Source organism: Monomorium pharaonis, chromosome 9 (assembly GCF_013373865.1).
Source record: "Monomorium pharaonis isolate MP-MQ-018 chromosome 9, ASM1337386v2, whole genome shotgun sequence".
In the NCBI taxonomy this organism is placed as follows: Eukaryota; Metazoa; Arthropoda; class Insecta; order Hymenoptera; family Formicidae; genus Monomorium; species Monomorium pharaonis.
The window spans coordinates 10,592,279-10,608,150 of NC_050475.1; the positions used below are offsets into that span (position 1 = coordinate 10,592,279).

Sequence of the window (15,872 nt, forward strand, 5' to 3'; positions counted from 1 at the left end):
GACCGTCTGTCTCCCGCCAACATCCCGATCAACGAGATACGGGAACCGGAGGGACCCGAAGACTCACGGGGATACCCGAGCCTCCACCCAAGCGGGTATAAAAAGCCACTCCGGTGGAGGCGCAGATCACTTCTCGATACATCGGCATCCGGCACCGATCCGCCCGATACCGAGAGAAGATTTTCCGAACGATCAGCATCTCTACTCTAGAGAGTTCTCCGCCTTCGCCGAGGGTTCTCGGCATCGTTCAATTCAAACCCTATCCCGAGCCAACAAGCCGAGGGTGAAGTGTTCTTCGCCTTCACCGAGGGTTCTCGGCCGCTGCTCACTCCATTCCTTAAAAAGAACGGGCGAACTAGCGGGGTGGAGAGTTCTCCGTCTCTCTCGAAGGTTTTCGAGAGTCCGTATACCGTCTCCCTTACTCATCATCGCCGGTAGACAGAATTCGCCGAATCATCCGCGCACACCGGACCCGCCGCGCAACGTCTACCGAAACACGGGCTACCACCGCCCCACCGCGCCGCGCACCTCACCGGCCTGCAGGCCCAACGTCCTGTCGTGCGGCCTACTGCCGTAGCGTCTCGCATCCCGCGAGCACCACGGAACACGTCGCACGCTACGAACAGCTGATCGGCCGGCCGAAAACACGCGTCGACACACAAATCTGTATATAGTCTGTATATACAATGTAGAATTATTTTGTATTAAAATATAGATATTATTAAGATCAAAACTCGAACTTCTGCTGTCTCAAAACCTCTTCCTGCCCTCGCGCCGAAAAAACAAACCGACGAGCTGATCCGTGCGGGAAACAAGATTGTTACAAGATTTTAATATTTTTTTTCTTACCCATGCAACAAATATTTGTATTCTTTTACTTATATCTAATAAAAATGTTTATTTGTATAAAATTATGTTTGTAACAATTATTCCAACTTCTTTTCCCTTTTCCTTTATTCTTTCTTTTATTTTTACTACATAATACTTTTAATTAATATTTTAAACTTATTAAATTAAATTAAATTATATTATTTTTATTATCAAAGTGTGCTATGTGCATATAGTGTAAATAATATAATTATACAAATAGTTATTACAGTTTATTTATATTTTACTTATTTCTTGATATGATATTTTGTTATATTATATTTAAATTTTTCAGTATTAAAAATATATTTTGCTTTATTAATTAATGTGTATTTGCATTTGTAATAATGAAAATGTTCGTACGCACATACATATATATGCTCCTTTTGTTATATATATGCATTTATGCTTTATATTGTGTGTGGCGGCATGCCACAGCGCGACGCGCGCGCGCACGCACAGCGTTCACGGCCGGGTCAGCGGCCCCGGGTTAGCGATCGCGAGTAGAGCGCGGCGACCCTACTCGCAAGTCAAGTGACAGCGCTTGGCCTACATAAGGAGACCACCCACAGCGAGAGATCAAGCCTCCTACGCTTCACATAGCGAGCTCGTCCCTGGGCCTATACAAGCAACTTTTTTGGTGCTTCACCTTAGTGAAGCACCACAAGGGCCTTGGAATTTGATATTCGGTCCAAGCGAGCTTGTGGTCTTCCTAAATCTTCCCCGGGAAACAACCTTTACGGCATCCTGCCGCGCTGTAGAAGACTGGACCTTCATAGTCCTCGGGCACATCCGGTACATCCGAATCACAAGAACTTCCCGCAGCCCACTGCAGAGAAGGACCGCATCCTCGCCGCTTTCCTCCGGTCACCAGGGTGACGCAGACGCCGGACGCGTGTGTACAACCCGCTCTACTCAGACCGCAACCACTGGGACACGCATTGTGTCAGACCTAACAACACGAAGCACTCAGACAACCTCAGAGGCCTCCGCGGAATCTCCCGTCGATCCATTGACGCTACGGTCGTTACCTCGCACACCGGAAAAACATCTCTCCCGCGTCGTCTCCGAGAAGAAGAGGAAGGCGCTCAAAGACTTATTTGGGAGTGACAGCGACTCCTAATAGGACGCACCGACCGCCTTCAGGCACCTCCGGGTGCCGCTTAATCCTTCCACCGCCGGGACGCACAACCCTCGAGGCAGAAAGGCCTGCGATAGACGACGGCAAAGCAGATTACCTTCCGGGATTACCTCGATATCACATTACACTTACATACTCAGTTGTATACCAAAGAGTAAATATACGAACACGTATTATTATTATTATTTGAGGAGGGCCTTCTGATTACTCCAACGCCAATTCTAACCACCACACATTGTGTTATACGTTGGGTATTATGTAATTAAGATTAATCTGTTTTCATGTTCTAATATAAAAATATACACAAAAGAAGCAATGTGACGCATTAGTAAGGGCCGGTTGTTCCAACTTCTTGGTATATTTACCTACCAGGTAAGCGTGTGTCTATCTTCATTTCTTTTCTTAAATAAATAAAGACGAACATATATTTAACTGATAGGTAAGTTTACCAAGAAGTTGGAACAACCGACCCTAAAGAAATAACGCAACACTATTTCTAGCGCGGCGTCTATAGCACGACATTATTATCTCGTTTTGCCAATAATTGGGAATGGTGGAAACCATATATTATTATATATGAATGGATTCGGTTTCTAATACTTTTTAATTTTTGTCCTTACAAAATTTTCAAAATGTTGCAAAAAAAGAGATGGGGATGGGGATAAATAAAAAATTAAAATTTTTTGAAACATAAATATATCATTGTAAAAAGTATAAAATGTCATAAAACTTTTGTAGAAAACATTGTTTCATAAACTTTATATTTTCAAAGATATTCGCAAGAAACGAAAAAATGCGTTATTTTCGGGGAATGGTTTCAACCCCTAAACGTCAAGATATGCCGCTAAAAAAAATATGGGTCTAATTTTTTATGTTCTACAACATATCCAAAGCGCTTAATCGCCTCGGTGAGGGACACTTCTGTCAGTTTCATTGTTAGTTTTAAATCTATATTTTATTTAATTATTCATTTATTATTCAATTCTTTGTACATTTATAATAGTGTGTGATCCATGACTTGCGGCGACAAGTGCATTGACCGCAATGTTTCGTTAGAATTTTTTATTAATTTGTATTTGAGAAAGACCTAATCGAGGTTAAAACGTTGTACTTAACAATTTCCCCGTAACATACATAAAAATTATTTTTCAGATATAATACTTAAGGAAATTTAATCTCACATCAATGCCAACTTTTTGTAAAAATCTCAATCAAATCCGTGCGGGGGCAGCACATACATGCTTATCCTGCTATGCCCTTAAGATGTTTGAAGCAGTAAACACATTATTAACACATTCCTTTACGGAAATGTAATAGGGGCAATATTAAATTAACTAGTAATTATTATTTATTTTGAGAATTATTAAAAATATTAACAACAGTGCTTTTTAGAATGAGTATTACTAACTAATTTAATATACATATTGAATTACATTTTTGTAAAGTTTTAAATTAGTATTAAAGAAACGTTAAATTAAATTTATAAAATTGTATAAAACATCTCTAATTATGTTTAATAAATAGTTTTAGAAACATAAAATTTTAGATATTTATTTTTTAGCTTAAACGTTTAAAATTAATATGTAATGTAAATATTATTGAATTTAATTGTGTTGGGTTTTTTCTTTAAGGTGGAGATGGGCAAATTAGAGGCAAAAACTATAATGAAAGAGCGCCGTTTACTAAGGAGTCCTATTAGACGAAATAAAAATCGTGCAGGAATAATCGAAAGCAGCGTAAAAACCTGCAGAGAATGCAGCGAAGAGTATTGTTTCGGCGAATTTTGTGGAGATGTCCTCTATGATTCCTTCACGAGGATAACAATCACTACTCAACAGTCAAAGATTAAAATATCTGCGGACGCCGAAGCTATAATCGCTAATATGGACCGTAAAAAAAAGAAAAGGAAGAAAATAAAAAAAAGAATAAAAAGTAAGAACAAAACATGCAGAAAATCTGCTAGGTTGTTGATCAACAACAGGGCGAAAATATCAATAACGGTTCTTGAAAATAAAATTGTTAAAGCAAAGAATAATGAAGGACAAAGTGAGAAACCAGTAAAACAGTTTAAGAGGAAGTGTAGCAAGTATACGAAGAAAGGCACTTTACGCAAGTAACAATAATTATGATATTAAAGTAAGAATAATTAAGAGATTAAAAATTTGTAAAAATGGTACATTTTCTAAAACTATATGTACTTGTAAAACAAATAACCATGGTAAAAAAATTGTCATACTTCATATTTTTTAGAATTTTTTATATTCTAAATTTATGAAGATTTTTGAAAACTTAGATAGCAAAATATTTATAAAATTTCTGCAGAACATAATCGAAAATATTGATAAACTGTTATTTAAATATATCCGCAAATAAAGCAATTTTAGAACAAATTGAACATAATTGTTCTCAATTATTGCCCAATTTCACATTAATCAAATATAGTATTTTTTAATAAAAATTATTAAATTAGTTGTAACTCTAGAACTCTAAAATTAATATGATATTACCCAAGTAACACAGCCTAATTATATTAGCTGCGACAGAAAAAAAGTTGGTTATAACAATATTATAACGTTCGGCCAGTTTTGATTTACAGCTATTTGATTGACAGCAAATGCTATTTTGCTAAATTTTTAGCTGCAAAAGTGCTACAACAACTAATAAAAAAGTCAAAATACTGCAAATAGCTATTTCAGCTATTTTGATAGCTGTGAACTCATTGTGACAGACACTATTTTGCTGTGAAGAGGTTATTATAACTTGTTTATAGCGAAATAGCTAAATAGCCAAATAGTAGCAACAATGTTTTGAAAACCTAAAAATGTTATCCCATTTTTATTGCTACAAAATTGTCAAAACGTTATAATGATGCTGTTGCAGTAGCTGTGCTAGACATAAATGCTGTGATTTACCTGCAACAGCATTATCGCAGCCGTTTTACAACTTTACGTGCTACTTGGGTAAAATGTCAATTCTGTATTAATTACAGAATATTTAAATGGAGAAACAAAGTTTAAAAAAATATTTTTTTCCTTTCTAATAAAACTATTAAGTAATTTTGAAGGCGTTTTGTAAAAAAATTATTATACTTTTTACAAAAATTATTTAAAAATTACTTTTATTTAAATTTAGATTGTAGCGAACCCCGTCCACCGGCATCCATTGATCGCGCACGGCCCGGCCGATCATCCACCGGACCGCGAAACGCTCACTGGCCCGTGATAAAATATCACATACCGTTGAGACAAATCTTCTCAATGGCCTCGTGCGCTTTCCCACCCAGTCTCCCGACCACCGGAAGATTGAACGAGAACCGAAGACCCACGGAGTCCTCGATCCTCCGCTAGGGACTGTATAAAGGCCGTCCCGGCGGAGTAAGAATCACTTCCCGACCAAACCGTATCCGGCATATACACCGAATCCGCCCGATACGATCGAAAAACCTCCCGTGATCCGGAGATTAGAGTAAAGAATTCTATGCTTTAGCCAAGAGTTCTTGGCTCCGCTCGCTTCCAAGTTCCTTAGCCTGAACTCACAAGTCGAGGGTAGAGCGTTCTCCGCATTCGCCAAGAAGTTCCGGCTGCAGCTCATTCCATTCCTTATTACACGGCCTGGCATCACGAGATCAAGAGTTCTCCGTTTCTCTCGTGCATTCTTGGGGTCGCCGCCGTTTTCCTGTCATACATTGCCAACAATACCGCAATAAACCGTGATTTCAAAGAAACCACTGCGTTCCACACTGCGCGCACCGAGTGAGTCCCAGATGCGCACAGTAATAAACGGACACAGCAGGCTGAGTGAAACAGACACAGTAAAAAACGGACACAGAACAAACGGACACAGTAACAAACGGACACAGATCAAACGGACACAGTAACAAACGGACACAGACCAAATACGCATAGATCAAATGCGCACAAACCAAACGGACACGGTAACAAACGGACAGAGTGCGAAACGGACAGTCGCAAACCCACGTGGTGCAGAGAATGCTTTGCACACACGCACGCACGCACACACACACACACACGGGTGGGGGTGCAAGAGAGGCTTTGCCCTCTCGCACTCGCCCCGTCGGTAGGGATGCCCTGAAAAGTTGCAACCTATGTGGTAAGTCGGTTTGTTACTGTATCCATTTGTTACTGTGTCCGTTTCGCACTGTGTCCGTTTATTACTGTACGCATCTGGAATGTTCCCATTTCAAAGAGGAAATTATTATTTTGTAATTTCGCCGAACATAACATTTTATTGTTCTTAGTTGTGTTTAAATTAAACGATTAAAACGTTATCTGAATATAGAATTATCTGAATAATTTATATAGACTTTAATTCGTAATTTTTTTATTCAATAAAATAACCAGATAAGATCATATAAAAAAGTATCCATATTCAGATAAAGCTTTATTCGTTTAATTTGGATTCGATAAAGAAAGATAGAATGTTATGTCCGGCGAATTACGAAATAATTGGACGGGATTCCCTCCTTGAAATATCTCCTATTATAAAGATAACGATAGAAAACAATTATTGTCCTACAAATTTGATGGAAACAATTATAGAGACAATTTCCGATTAATTTATGTAGACTCCAAAATCGTAATTGTTAAATTCAGTAAGATAATCAGATAAAATCATATAGGAAAGTACTCATATTTAGATAAGGTTTTAATCGTTTAATTTAAATATGATAAAAGGCAATAGAATTTTATAACTTTTCTATCTAACATGAAATCTAGTGTTCGATAGGAATTATAGATTTAGATAAAATTATATTAATCTTCTATCAATTCTATCAATTTCTATATGTCAATTTCTATAAATTTCTATCGAACTTTTTGAGCAGGGAAGTACCGATTTAAGATGTTATAAATGAGTGGCCTTCACTTGGACACAGTGCAAATGGACACGGTGCAAATGGACACAAAATAATGTACACATTTAAAATGGTTTATTTCGACACAGGAATTTTGGACACAGTAATTTTGTACACAAGAAAAATAAATTCTGGACAAATTACAATTTGGACACGATAAAAATGTACACCATGCAATTGGACACATAAAATTTGTACACCGCAAAGTTGTACACCGCAAATTTGTACACCGCAAAGTTGTACATCACAAAGTTTTGCGTGAAAAGTCGCAAACCCATGTTGTGCAGAGAATAGTTGCACACACACACACGGGGGGTGCAAGGGGGGCCTTCGGTTCCCCCACCCCGTTGAAGTCGCTAACCCATGTTGTTCATTGCAAAAAAAGTAAGGTTTATATGTATTAACAGATTTCCAATACAATATACACGGTGTACAACTTTGCGGTATACAAGTTAGCGGTGTACAACTTTGCGGTGTACAAGTTTGCGGTATACAAGTTTGCGGTATACAACTTTGTGGTGTACAAGTTCGCGGTGTACAAGTTTACAGTGTACAAGTTTGCGGTGTACAACTTTGCGGTGTACAAATTTGCGGTGTACAACTTTGCGGTGTACAAATTTTACTTGTCCAATTGCACGGTGTGCATTTTTCTCGTGTCCAAATTGTAATTTGTCCAAAATTTATTTTTCCTGTGTACAAAATTACTGTGTCTAAAATTCCTGTGTCGAAATAAACTGTGTCCATTTGAAACGTGTACATTATTTTGCGTCCATTCGCACCGTGTCCATTTGCACTGTGTCCAATTATACTCTGTCCAAGTGAAGGTCACTCGGCCGAATGTAGCATACGTGGCGAGCAGGCGTTTGCAGAATAATGTTCATTTGGAAGCTGTAAAACGTATCTTGCGTTATTTAAAGGGAACGAGAGATTTCAAATTGTTGTACTCATCTAGTAAAGATTCTCTATTTCCTACGTTCTATTTTGACGCGGACTATGCGGGAGATATAACGACGCGTAGATCGACTTTAAGTTTTGTTGCGATGGTGGCAAATGGGCCAGTTATTTGTAAATCACAGCGACAACACATGGTGACATTGAGTACGACCGAAGTGGAATATGTCGCCGCGAGCACTGCGAATGAAATCATGTGGCTGAGACAGCTCCTGAATGACGTCGGATTTAAATGTGAGAGTATTTTACATACGATACATACACTTTAAGTTATATCTAATACTATATATTTTAACTTTCTTCTTGGCACGAACGCATAGGCAATCGAATTATTTGAAATCCTAAATTCCTATTCTTGTTAATATCTTTACTACCAGTATTGCTCATGGGTTCGTCAATGATTAATTAACTTTAAGATAAATAAGAACCGGATATTTGTAAAGGCCCTCTGCACGTGCACTGTCAGATAAAATCTGTTATTAAAGAAACGATATCTCGTCAACGAAACTAAATCCTTAAAGATTTGCACGATCCGAGAGACGTCGCTGTAGCAACATATCGAAGGGACGGTTCCAAAAACAAAATTTGTTATCAACGCGACGGCGGCAGGATATCCCGCCTCAAAAAATACAATACAACAAACCCGGTTATGAAATTAATCCGCGTAATATTCGGACTGCGCGTCGAAAAATCAGTTATCACAAAAGTGAACCATAGCTAGACGTTTCGCATAAACAGTCTGTAGGAAAAATAGATATCCATTTCGCGACGGCGACGAGATGTCGTGCCTTAAAAAAATACAATCGGCAGGGCGACCACGGGTCCTGCTTATGAAACTAATACTTAACGAAATTTTATTCCGGACCAACGATGAGAGACCTATTTGTGAAATGCTAGACGAGATATCCGGCGGAGCACACGTGCAGATGGTCTCACGCTCCTTATCAGCGGCCCCCGAAATTTGGTTCCCGCCAAGCCGCCGACTCATTTCCCCTCTTATCGACTCTTGCGCTTCGCGCGTGTTCCCTACTCCGGAATGCTAGCGGCCGCTGAGCACAACGCCGATTTTGCTCGAGTCCTTTGTCCGCGCCCTATTTAAATCAGCGCACAGAGGCCGGAGCATCACCTTTTGTCACATTTCGCGTCAGTCTTTAATTGTCACTATTGTCAACAGTCACTTCGTCACTCTTTCGTCACTTTTCATTCTCAGTCACCAATTGTCACGACAGTCAGTCTCATCCTTATACTTTTCGGTCTTAAGTGTTAGTCAAGTATCTTTCAAGCATTGTAAACTTTAATTTTTTTTTATTATTTAATTCTTGTAAATTCAGTGACCGGTTCTGTCAACCTCAGCAGTACCAGCGATTACCTCCTACGACCTTTCATTGGCTAAATCAAACTTGAACTCAACTAAAGTGAGTACTGTTTAATATCTCAAACTCTTCCACAATTCTGCCATGCCGCTGTAAGATTCTTCCAATAACAGTAGTTATGAGTCCAGAAGAACCAGAAATTTGTCGTAATCCTGCCGACGATCCAGCCTATTAATTCCTTAATAACAACAAAACAATTCCAGGGCTGCGTTCCAAAACTTTACTCGATCAACTCTATAGAACCCCGAGTGGTGGGAGACAGAGTAAGTCAGAGTAAGCTACTACATACAACAGATTTGGAACGAGTCAGAACGAGTTAGGTCGGGAAGGCAGAGAACGAGATGTAGGTGTCGTGGTCGTGAAGTAAGGTAGAGAAAAATGTAAATATTAACACATTTCCAATATCCTTTAAAAGTAAAAATTTTTGCAGGGACTCTATGTCCGCGCGTTAAACATCCTTAAATAAAATCATCATTGCTTAATTTGAAACATTTAATTTAATTTATAGTTATCTGCTCTTAAGAAATCAAAATTTTATATTTGCTTCTTTTAATTTCAGATATTGATACAATGGAAGTCTTTCTATTCATAAATGCAGCTAGTAGTGATATATTAAAGACTGCTTTAGCTCTAGATTTAAGTGAAAGCGAAAGCGAAAGTGAGACGGAAGAATTTCTAAACTTTATTATTCCCACACAAGTTTGTCGATTAAGAGGAAAAAGGGGAAAAGCAATTCGAATTGAAGGATACGTAAACAACGTTGTACCTAGGTTCTCGTCACGCCAGTTCAAAGAACATTTTTGTATGACACCAAACTGTTTTTCCTTATTGGAAAATAAACTTAGTCCAATGCTAGAAAATAATAATATAGGAAGATCTCGTATATCATCAAGGGTACAACTACTTGCTGTTTTGTGGTTACTAGCAACCCCTGATTCTTACAGGTAGAGGTATCATTTACAAACTAGAAAAATCAAATTAAAAATTTTAGAAAATAATGTAACAATTAAAATAAACAAGCTAGAGAAATAATAGGAAGATTGCCATTCTTCCTACTATTTCAAAATAATAGTTCTCAATCAACCTTTGTTCCTAATCAACCTAATCAACACATATTATACAATTTTAAATAATTATAAACAATATATAATAAATATTCGACCTTACTGGCCAGATTTATTGATTAACCACAACATTTTGACTCTAAATTTGAGCCCTTTTGAAGTAGAATATATTAGTTATAATCGTACATATTAATTATAACTGTGTCCAAATATGTCATATATTAAGTGTGTCATAAAGAAAATTATGAAATACATTACAGAAAAGCGAAATAAAATTGTTTTACAATACTAATGTTGAGATATAATACTCTTTTGACGCATTTAATACGTGACGGGCAGATGTCATAATTAATTTGTGCAATCAAAACTAATGTATTAATTCCACTTGTGAAGGACTCAAATTTAGAGTCGAAACGTTATGATTATTTAATACATCTGGCCAGTAAGGTTAAATATTCATTAAATTTGTTTTTAATTAATCACTGGCAAAAAAAAGAGTTCTTTTATCTTTTTTAATAGTTTTAATATAGCTTATTTTTGTTTGCACAATAAAATAAAAAATAGTTTTAAAATAAAGAATTTCCAAAATATTGTTTATAATATCATATTTCTTATATTTATAATTATATAATAATTTTGTAAGAAATTTATATTGCTACAGATCTGTTGGACTCCAATTCAATTTGGCTAAATCATCACTGAATCACTGTGTGCGGCGTGTTATTCAGCTCTTTGCAATATTTCAAGTGACATCATCAAATGGCCATCTGTGACTAATATGAGTACTATAAAAGACAAGTTTAAACGAATAGCTGGCCTGGAAAATGTTCTTGGTGCTATTGATGGTTCATATATTGAAATTCCAGCACCATCGGTAATACTTATATTTTGCTTTTTTATTTACTGTATTATTAAAGTTTGATTATTAAACATTTATGTTTATTATAGATTGATGCTCATTGCTACCTGACAAGAAAGTGTAGATATGCTGTAATACTTCAAGCTGTATATGATGCAGATCTGCATTTCACAGATTGTTATGCTGGATATCCTGGTTCTGTAGGTGATCTTAGAGTTTTTCGAAATTCTGATCTTTGGTATAGTGTCAATAGAAATCGTCATTTCTTTTTTCCTAATGAAGAATTCATAATAGGAGACAAAGCATATCCTTCACTTGGATGGTGTTTGACCGCTTATAGAGATAATGGTCATTTGACACAGGTATCATACATTACAATATTTTAATTAGAAATGAACATTACTGTATTACAATATTTTAATTTCATTTGATTATATCAGTAAAATATTGCATGTCTAATCTTTGTGTTATATTACATAATTATATTTGTTATATATTACAGATCGAGAACAATTTTAATTATATTCTATCACAAACTAGGCAAACTATAGAACGTGCTTTTGCTTTGTTAAAAGGCCGCTTAAGACGTTTGAAATATTTAGATATGTCTAGGGTTGATTTAATACCGGCAACAATCTTGGCCTGTTGTGTTCTTCACAACATATGTTTAGGTGATATTGATGACGAAATTGAGAATTATGTTGTGGAAGGTAACAGAGAAAATGAACAGAATAGAGAAAATAATGAGGAATGCGAGCATATTGAAAATTATGATAATGAAGGAATTACAAAGCGTAATTATCTTGCAACAATTTTATTTCGAAGGAGATAAACAAACAGTAAAGGAAAGAAGGCGCTAATGCGCTTGGAGTACAAAGGCTTATATAAGTAATACCTTCTTGCCAATAATCGACGACGCATAATTAACGCGATGTATAAGTGTATTCAAATAATTTTATTTTTCTGCAGGGTCGAAGGAACTTTTGCAACAGGCGACCGTTATTAGGACTCCGCTGCTTACGCGATGGTCACATACAGTATTACACGTTACAAAGGATTACTAAGGTTTACTATTCTCCTATTTAATATAAATCGTTTCTCTTTTAATTATATTATTTTTTTGTATTATTTCTTAATATTATGCAAATAAGAGAAACATTGCGATGAACAAAAAATCAAATAAAATTATATTATTAAATGTAACTAAATAAAACTGAAAAATGTTCATTATCAAACGAAATAAAAATACGTTTGTATGTTATATATACATATTTATATATATTCAATAAAATTACAGCCTGTGAGATATCACCGTAGGTACGTATATAATACTTATAATTACTAAAGCCTTGTCTACAATAAAGATTTAAGCTTTAAGCCGTAAAAAATTGACCAATCACTGAGTATTCTTATAAAAAATTACTGTAATTGGTCAGTTTCTTATAGCTTAAAGCTTAAATCCTTTATTATTGTAGACTAAGGGTAACAAAGCTTATTATCATGACTTTAACATAATATTATAAATTATATTGCAGTCTCCAAAATATGTAAAAATATAAAGAATATTTTTAAGAATCTATTATTATTAAGTAACAAAATATATAATCTTGTAAGTAAATAATAAAACTAATTAAAGTAAGAAATGTTTAAAAAGTAAATATATAGATTATAGCTTTTTCAAAAACTTTTCCATTATTTCCGTATAAGTCTGTAGAGCTTGTTTTTGTTGTTCAAGTCTCTCTTGGTGCCTTTTTTCCCTTGCTTCTTCTCTTTTCTGCGAATTTTCGTCGAAATATGTTGTCCACATTTCCAATTGTTTATCCATCTTACTTTTCTTCAAAGGAACTGGACAAGTATTTTCGTCGATTGCCTCCTCTTCATCCGTCGAAAGAATTGTATCTTTTACTGAAAGATTTGAAGCAACAGCTACAGGTTGTACACTAGAAGATTTTCCGTATATTTCTTCTATTTCATCAAAATATTTACATTTTTTTAATGATGCTCCAGATTTTTTATTATTATCTTTTATCTTCATATAATTTTTTCGTAAATTCTTCCATTTATTTTCTATTTGCTTGGCAGTATACGTATAACCTTTCTCTTTAAAGAACTCTGCAATCTTTTTCCATGCAATATCTTTTCTTATTTTATCATTTTTAAATAAGTCATTATGCTCTTTCCGTAATGAAAAAAGAAGCATAATTGCCGAATGTTCCCATGTAGCTGCAAATAAAAACAAAAATCGAAATAAAATAATTAATTCCAATAATAATTTAATAGTATTTCACAAAAATAATATAATAGGAGAAATAGACTAAAATGTGAAACACAGCTAATTTAAGATAAGCCTTATTCATAATTGGATCTTTGTCCTGATATTTCTTATGATTTTATATATTCAAATTTATCTTAAACTGCGCGTGATATTCATCACAACAATCGATAATATTTAGAAAAACGCATATCAAAGACGCGTGTGATAAAAATACTATATTATTAATAATAGTATGATTTTATGTATAATTTTAATTAATATATTTTATATCTTACCATTATCTCCATTTTTATCGGAAGAAACGTTTTTAGTTTTCATAATAGAATTATCTTGACTTGTTAAGTCTGCAAACATTAATGAATGTTATTGTGAAGTTGTCACAGTTAACAAAGATTATAGTAAACATAAGAAGATAGTAAAAATTAGTAGAAAAGTTAAAATATTGACTTAATATATTTTATATCTTACCATTATCTTCATTTTTATCGGGAGAAATGTTTTTAGTTTCCATAGGATTATCTGGACTTGTTGAGTCTGCAAACATTAATTAATGTTATTGTGAAATTGTCACAGTTAACAAAGATTATAGTAAACATAAGAAGATAGTAAAAATTAAAAAAAAAGTTAAAATATTAACTTAAAAATGAAAATATTATTAAGACACCTTTTGCGTGATTTCTTCGACGTAAATGGAAAAAGTCCCGAATTTCATTTATATCAGGTATGGTAAAAATGGTATTGTCTACAAAAAGTAATTTACAAAATTAATAAATTAATAAATAAAATTATAATAAGTAATAAAAAATGTGTGTTAATTACAGCTAACTAACAAAGATGTGTTGTAAATATACACACATATAGAGGAAAGTCCCCTATTATGAGATAAGATTCTAATGAAAAAGCGAGGCTTCTGTTAAACTTATAGGCTGGAATAAGGTCTATAGACCCCATAGAAATTCTGCTATTTCATATTAGGATTCTACCTCATAATAGGAGACTTTCCTCTAATAATTAACAAGTTTGCTTTGGCAATCAGCCAAATATATACACATATAATAATTTAACAAGTTTGTTTTGGCAATCAGAACCTTAAGCATTATTTCATCTTTGTTGTTTATGAAATAAACAAAGACACAAATAATTAATTCAAACGGTAAATACTAGGTAAACGCAGCCAATTAATTAACATTATATAAATATAAAAAATAAACGTAACCTATAAATATAAACGTATTATATGTTAAAATGTTATTATACAAAAGACTTATTTAAACATAAATAAGCATTTATCGTATTTATGTTTCAACAAAAACCATTAATATATAATTCTTCAATCATGTATTTATAAGTATATAAAATTAAATCTTACCTCTTGTATCCATAATCAAAAACGTATTATTTTCATTTATTGGATATCCATCGGGTTTTGTAATAAGAATATGCACTCCTTCAATTAAATTGAAGGACTCCGTTGAATTCATTGTATAGTATTTACTTTTGTACACAAACGTAAGGCCTGTGAGACATATAAAGGCTGTGTTCCATTTAGTGCTCAAAGCGCTTGTAAACATCATTTATCCTTGTTTAATATTTGTTGAACAATAAGAATAAAATGATGCCCAACGCTGTATGCGCCAAATGGAACGCAGCCTAACAAAACTGAACTTATCACAGATTTAACTAAGCGCGCTTTTTCCCAGAGTTAACTCTCTCAACCCTTCTCGAAAGCAAGGTTATGAGAGTTAACTCTGTGTACATTTACCACGAGTTTTGGAACGAACAGACTCCGCCCATATAGTAAGTTACTACACGTTTCGGAACGGCTATGAGTTAACTCTCTTACTCGGAGTAAAGTTTTGGAACGCAGCCCAGCAGAGAAGTATTCCCGCTACTCCAACCCCCACTATGAATTCGGTATCCCGCGCTAAAGTGAGTGAATATTAAACGTAACTGATAGATTTGAAAACCCGGAATACTCGTGCTTCAACAACGTAGATCCTGCTAGCGAGCGCTCAATCGCTCGCCAGCGAAATAAGCAGACCGTAGATCCCGCCAGCAAGTATTTGCCTACAAGCGAAATAAGCACAATTTAGATTCCGCCAGCAGCGTTCAATCGCTCGCCAGCGAAATAAGTCAAGTTTACGATACGAACACAAGTATACCCGGCGGACCTAATTTACGGAAATATGCTTAGCTAAGCGTTCAGTCGCTTAATAAAGCATTCTCTCGTTTTCGCTGTAGATAACAAAGAAACGTCACCGTGCCGGTCGAAGAAAGCGCGAAAGAATACCTAGAGCGCAGCAGCGAGCCCTGGAGCGGACCCTCAAAGACATAGAGACGTTTGTGGGCTACCCTCTGGAGCGCCCATCCGCCCCTTCTCCTGTAAATCGAACAACTAACCTTCTTCCCGGAAGCGGTCTCTCCCAGGAAGACACTATTTCCTTCGAACATTATAAACAACTGACTGCC

At 35.3% G+C, this 15,872-nt stretch overlaps 2 protein-coding genes and 1 pseudogene across 2 annotated transcripts in view; 2 read left to right on the forward strand and 1 right to left on the reverse strand.

Moving 5' to 3' along the window:
* The window catches only part of LOC105839255, a 117,553-nt gene extending 113,298 nt beyond the window's left edge, over positions 1–4,255 (forward strand). Inside the window, exon 3 of the mRNA XM_012685434.3 lies at positions 3,640–4,255. Coding sequence (XP_012540888.1) covers positions 3,640–4,125 — 486 coding nt within the window. The 3' untranslated portion in view covers positions 4,126–4,255. The remainder of the gene's footprint in view (positions 1–3,639) is intronic.
* Positions 4,256–9,114: 4,859 nt separating this feature from the next.
* Positions 9,115–12,322, forward strand: LOC118647417 (annotated as a pseudogene).
* A 138-nt stretch (positions 12,323–12,460) lies between these two features.
* On the reverse strand, positions 12,461–14,113 carry LOC118647418 (trihelix transcription factor GTL1-like). Its single transcript, XM_036292274.1, has one exon. It carries the CDS (start codon positions 13,326–13,328, stop codon positions 12,795–12,797), a length of 534 nt encoding a protein of 177 aa, XP_036148167.1. The 5' UTR covers positions 13,329–14,113; the 3' UTR covers positions 12,461–12,794.
* Between the last annotated feature and the right edge of the window lie 1,759 nt (positions 14,114–15,872).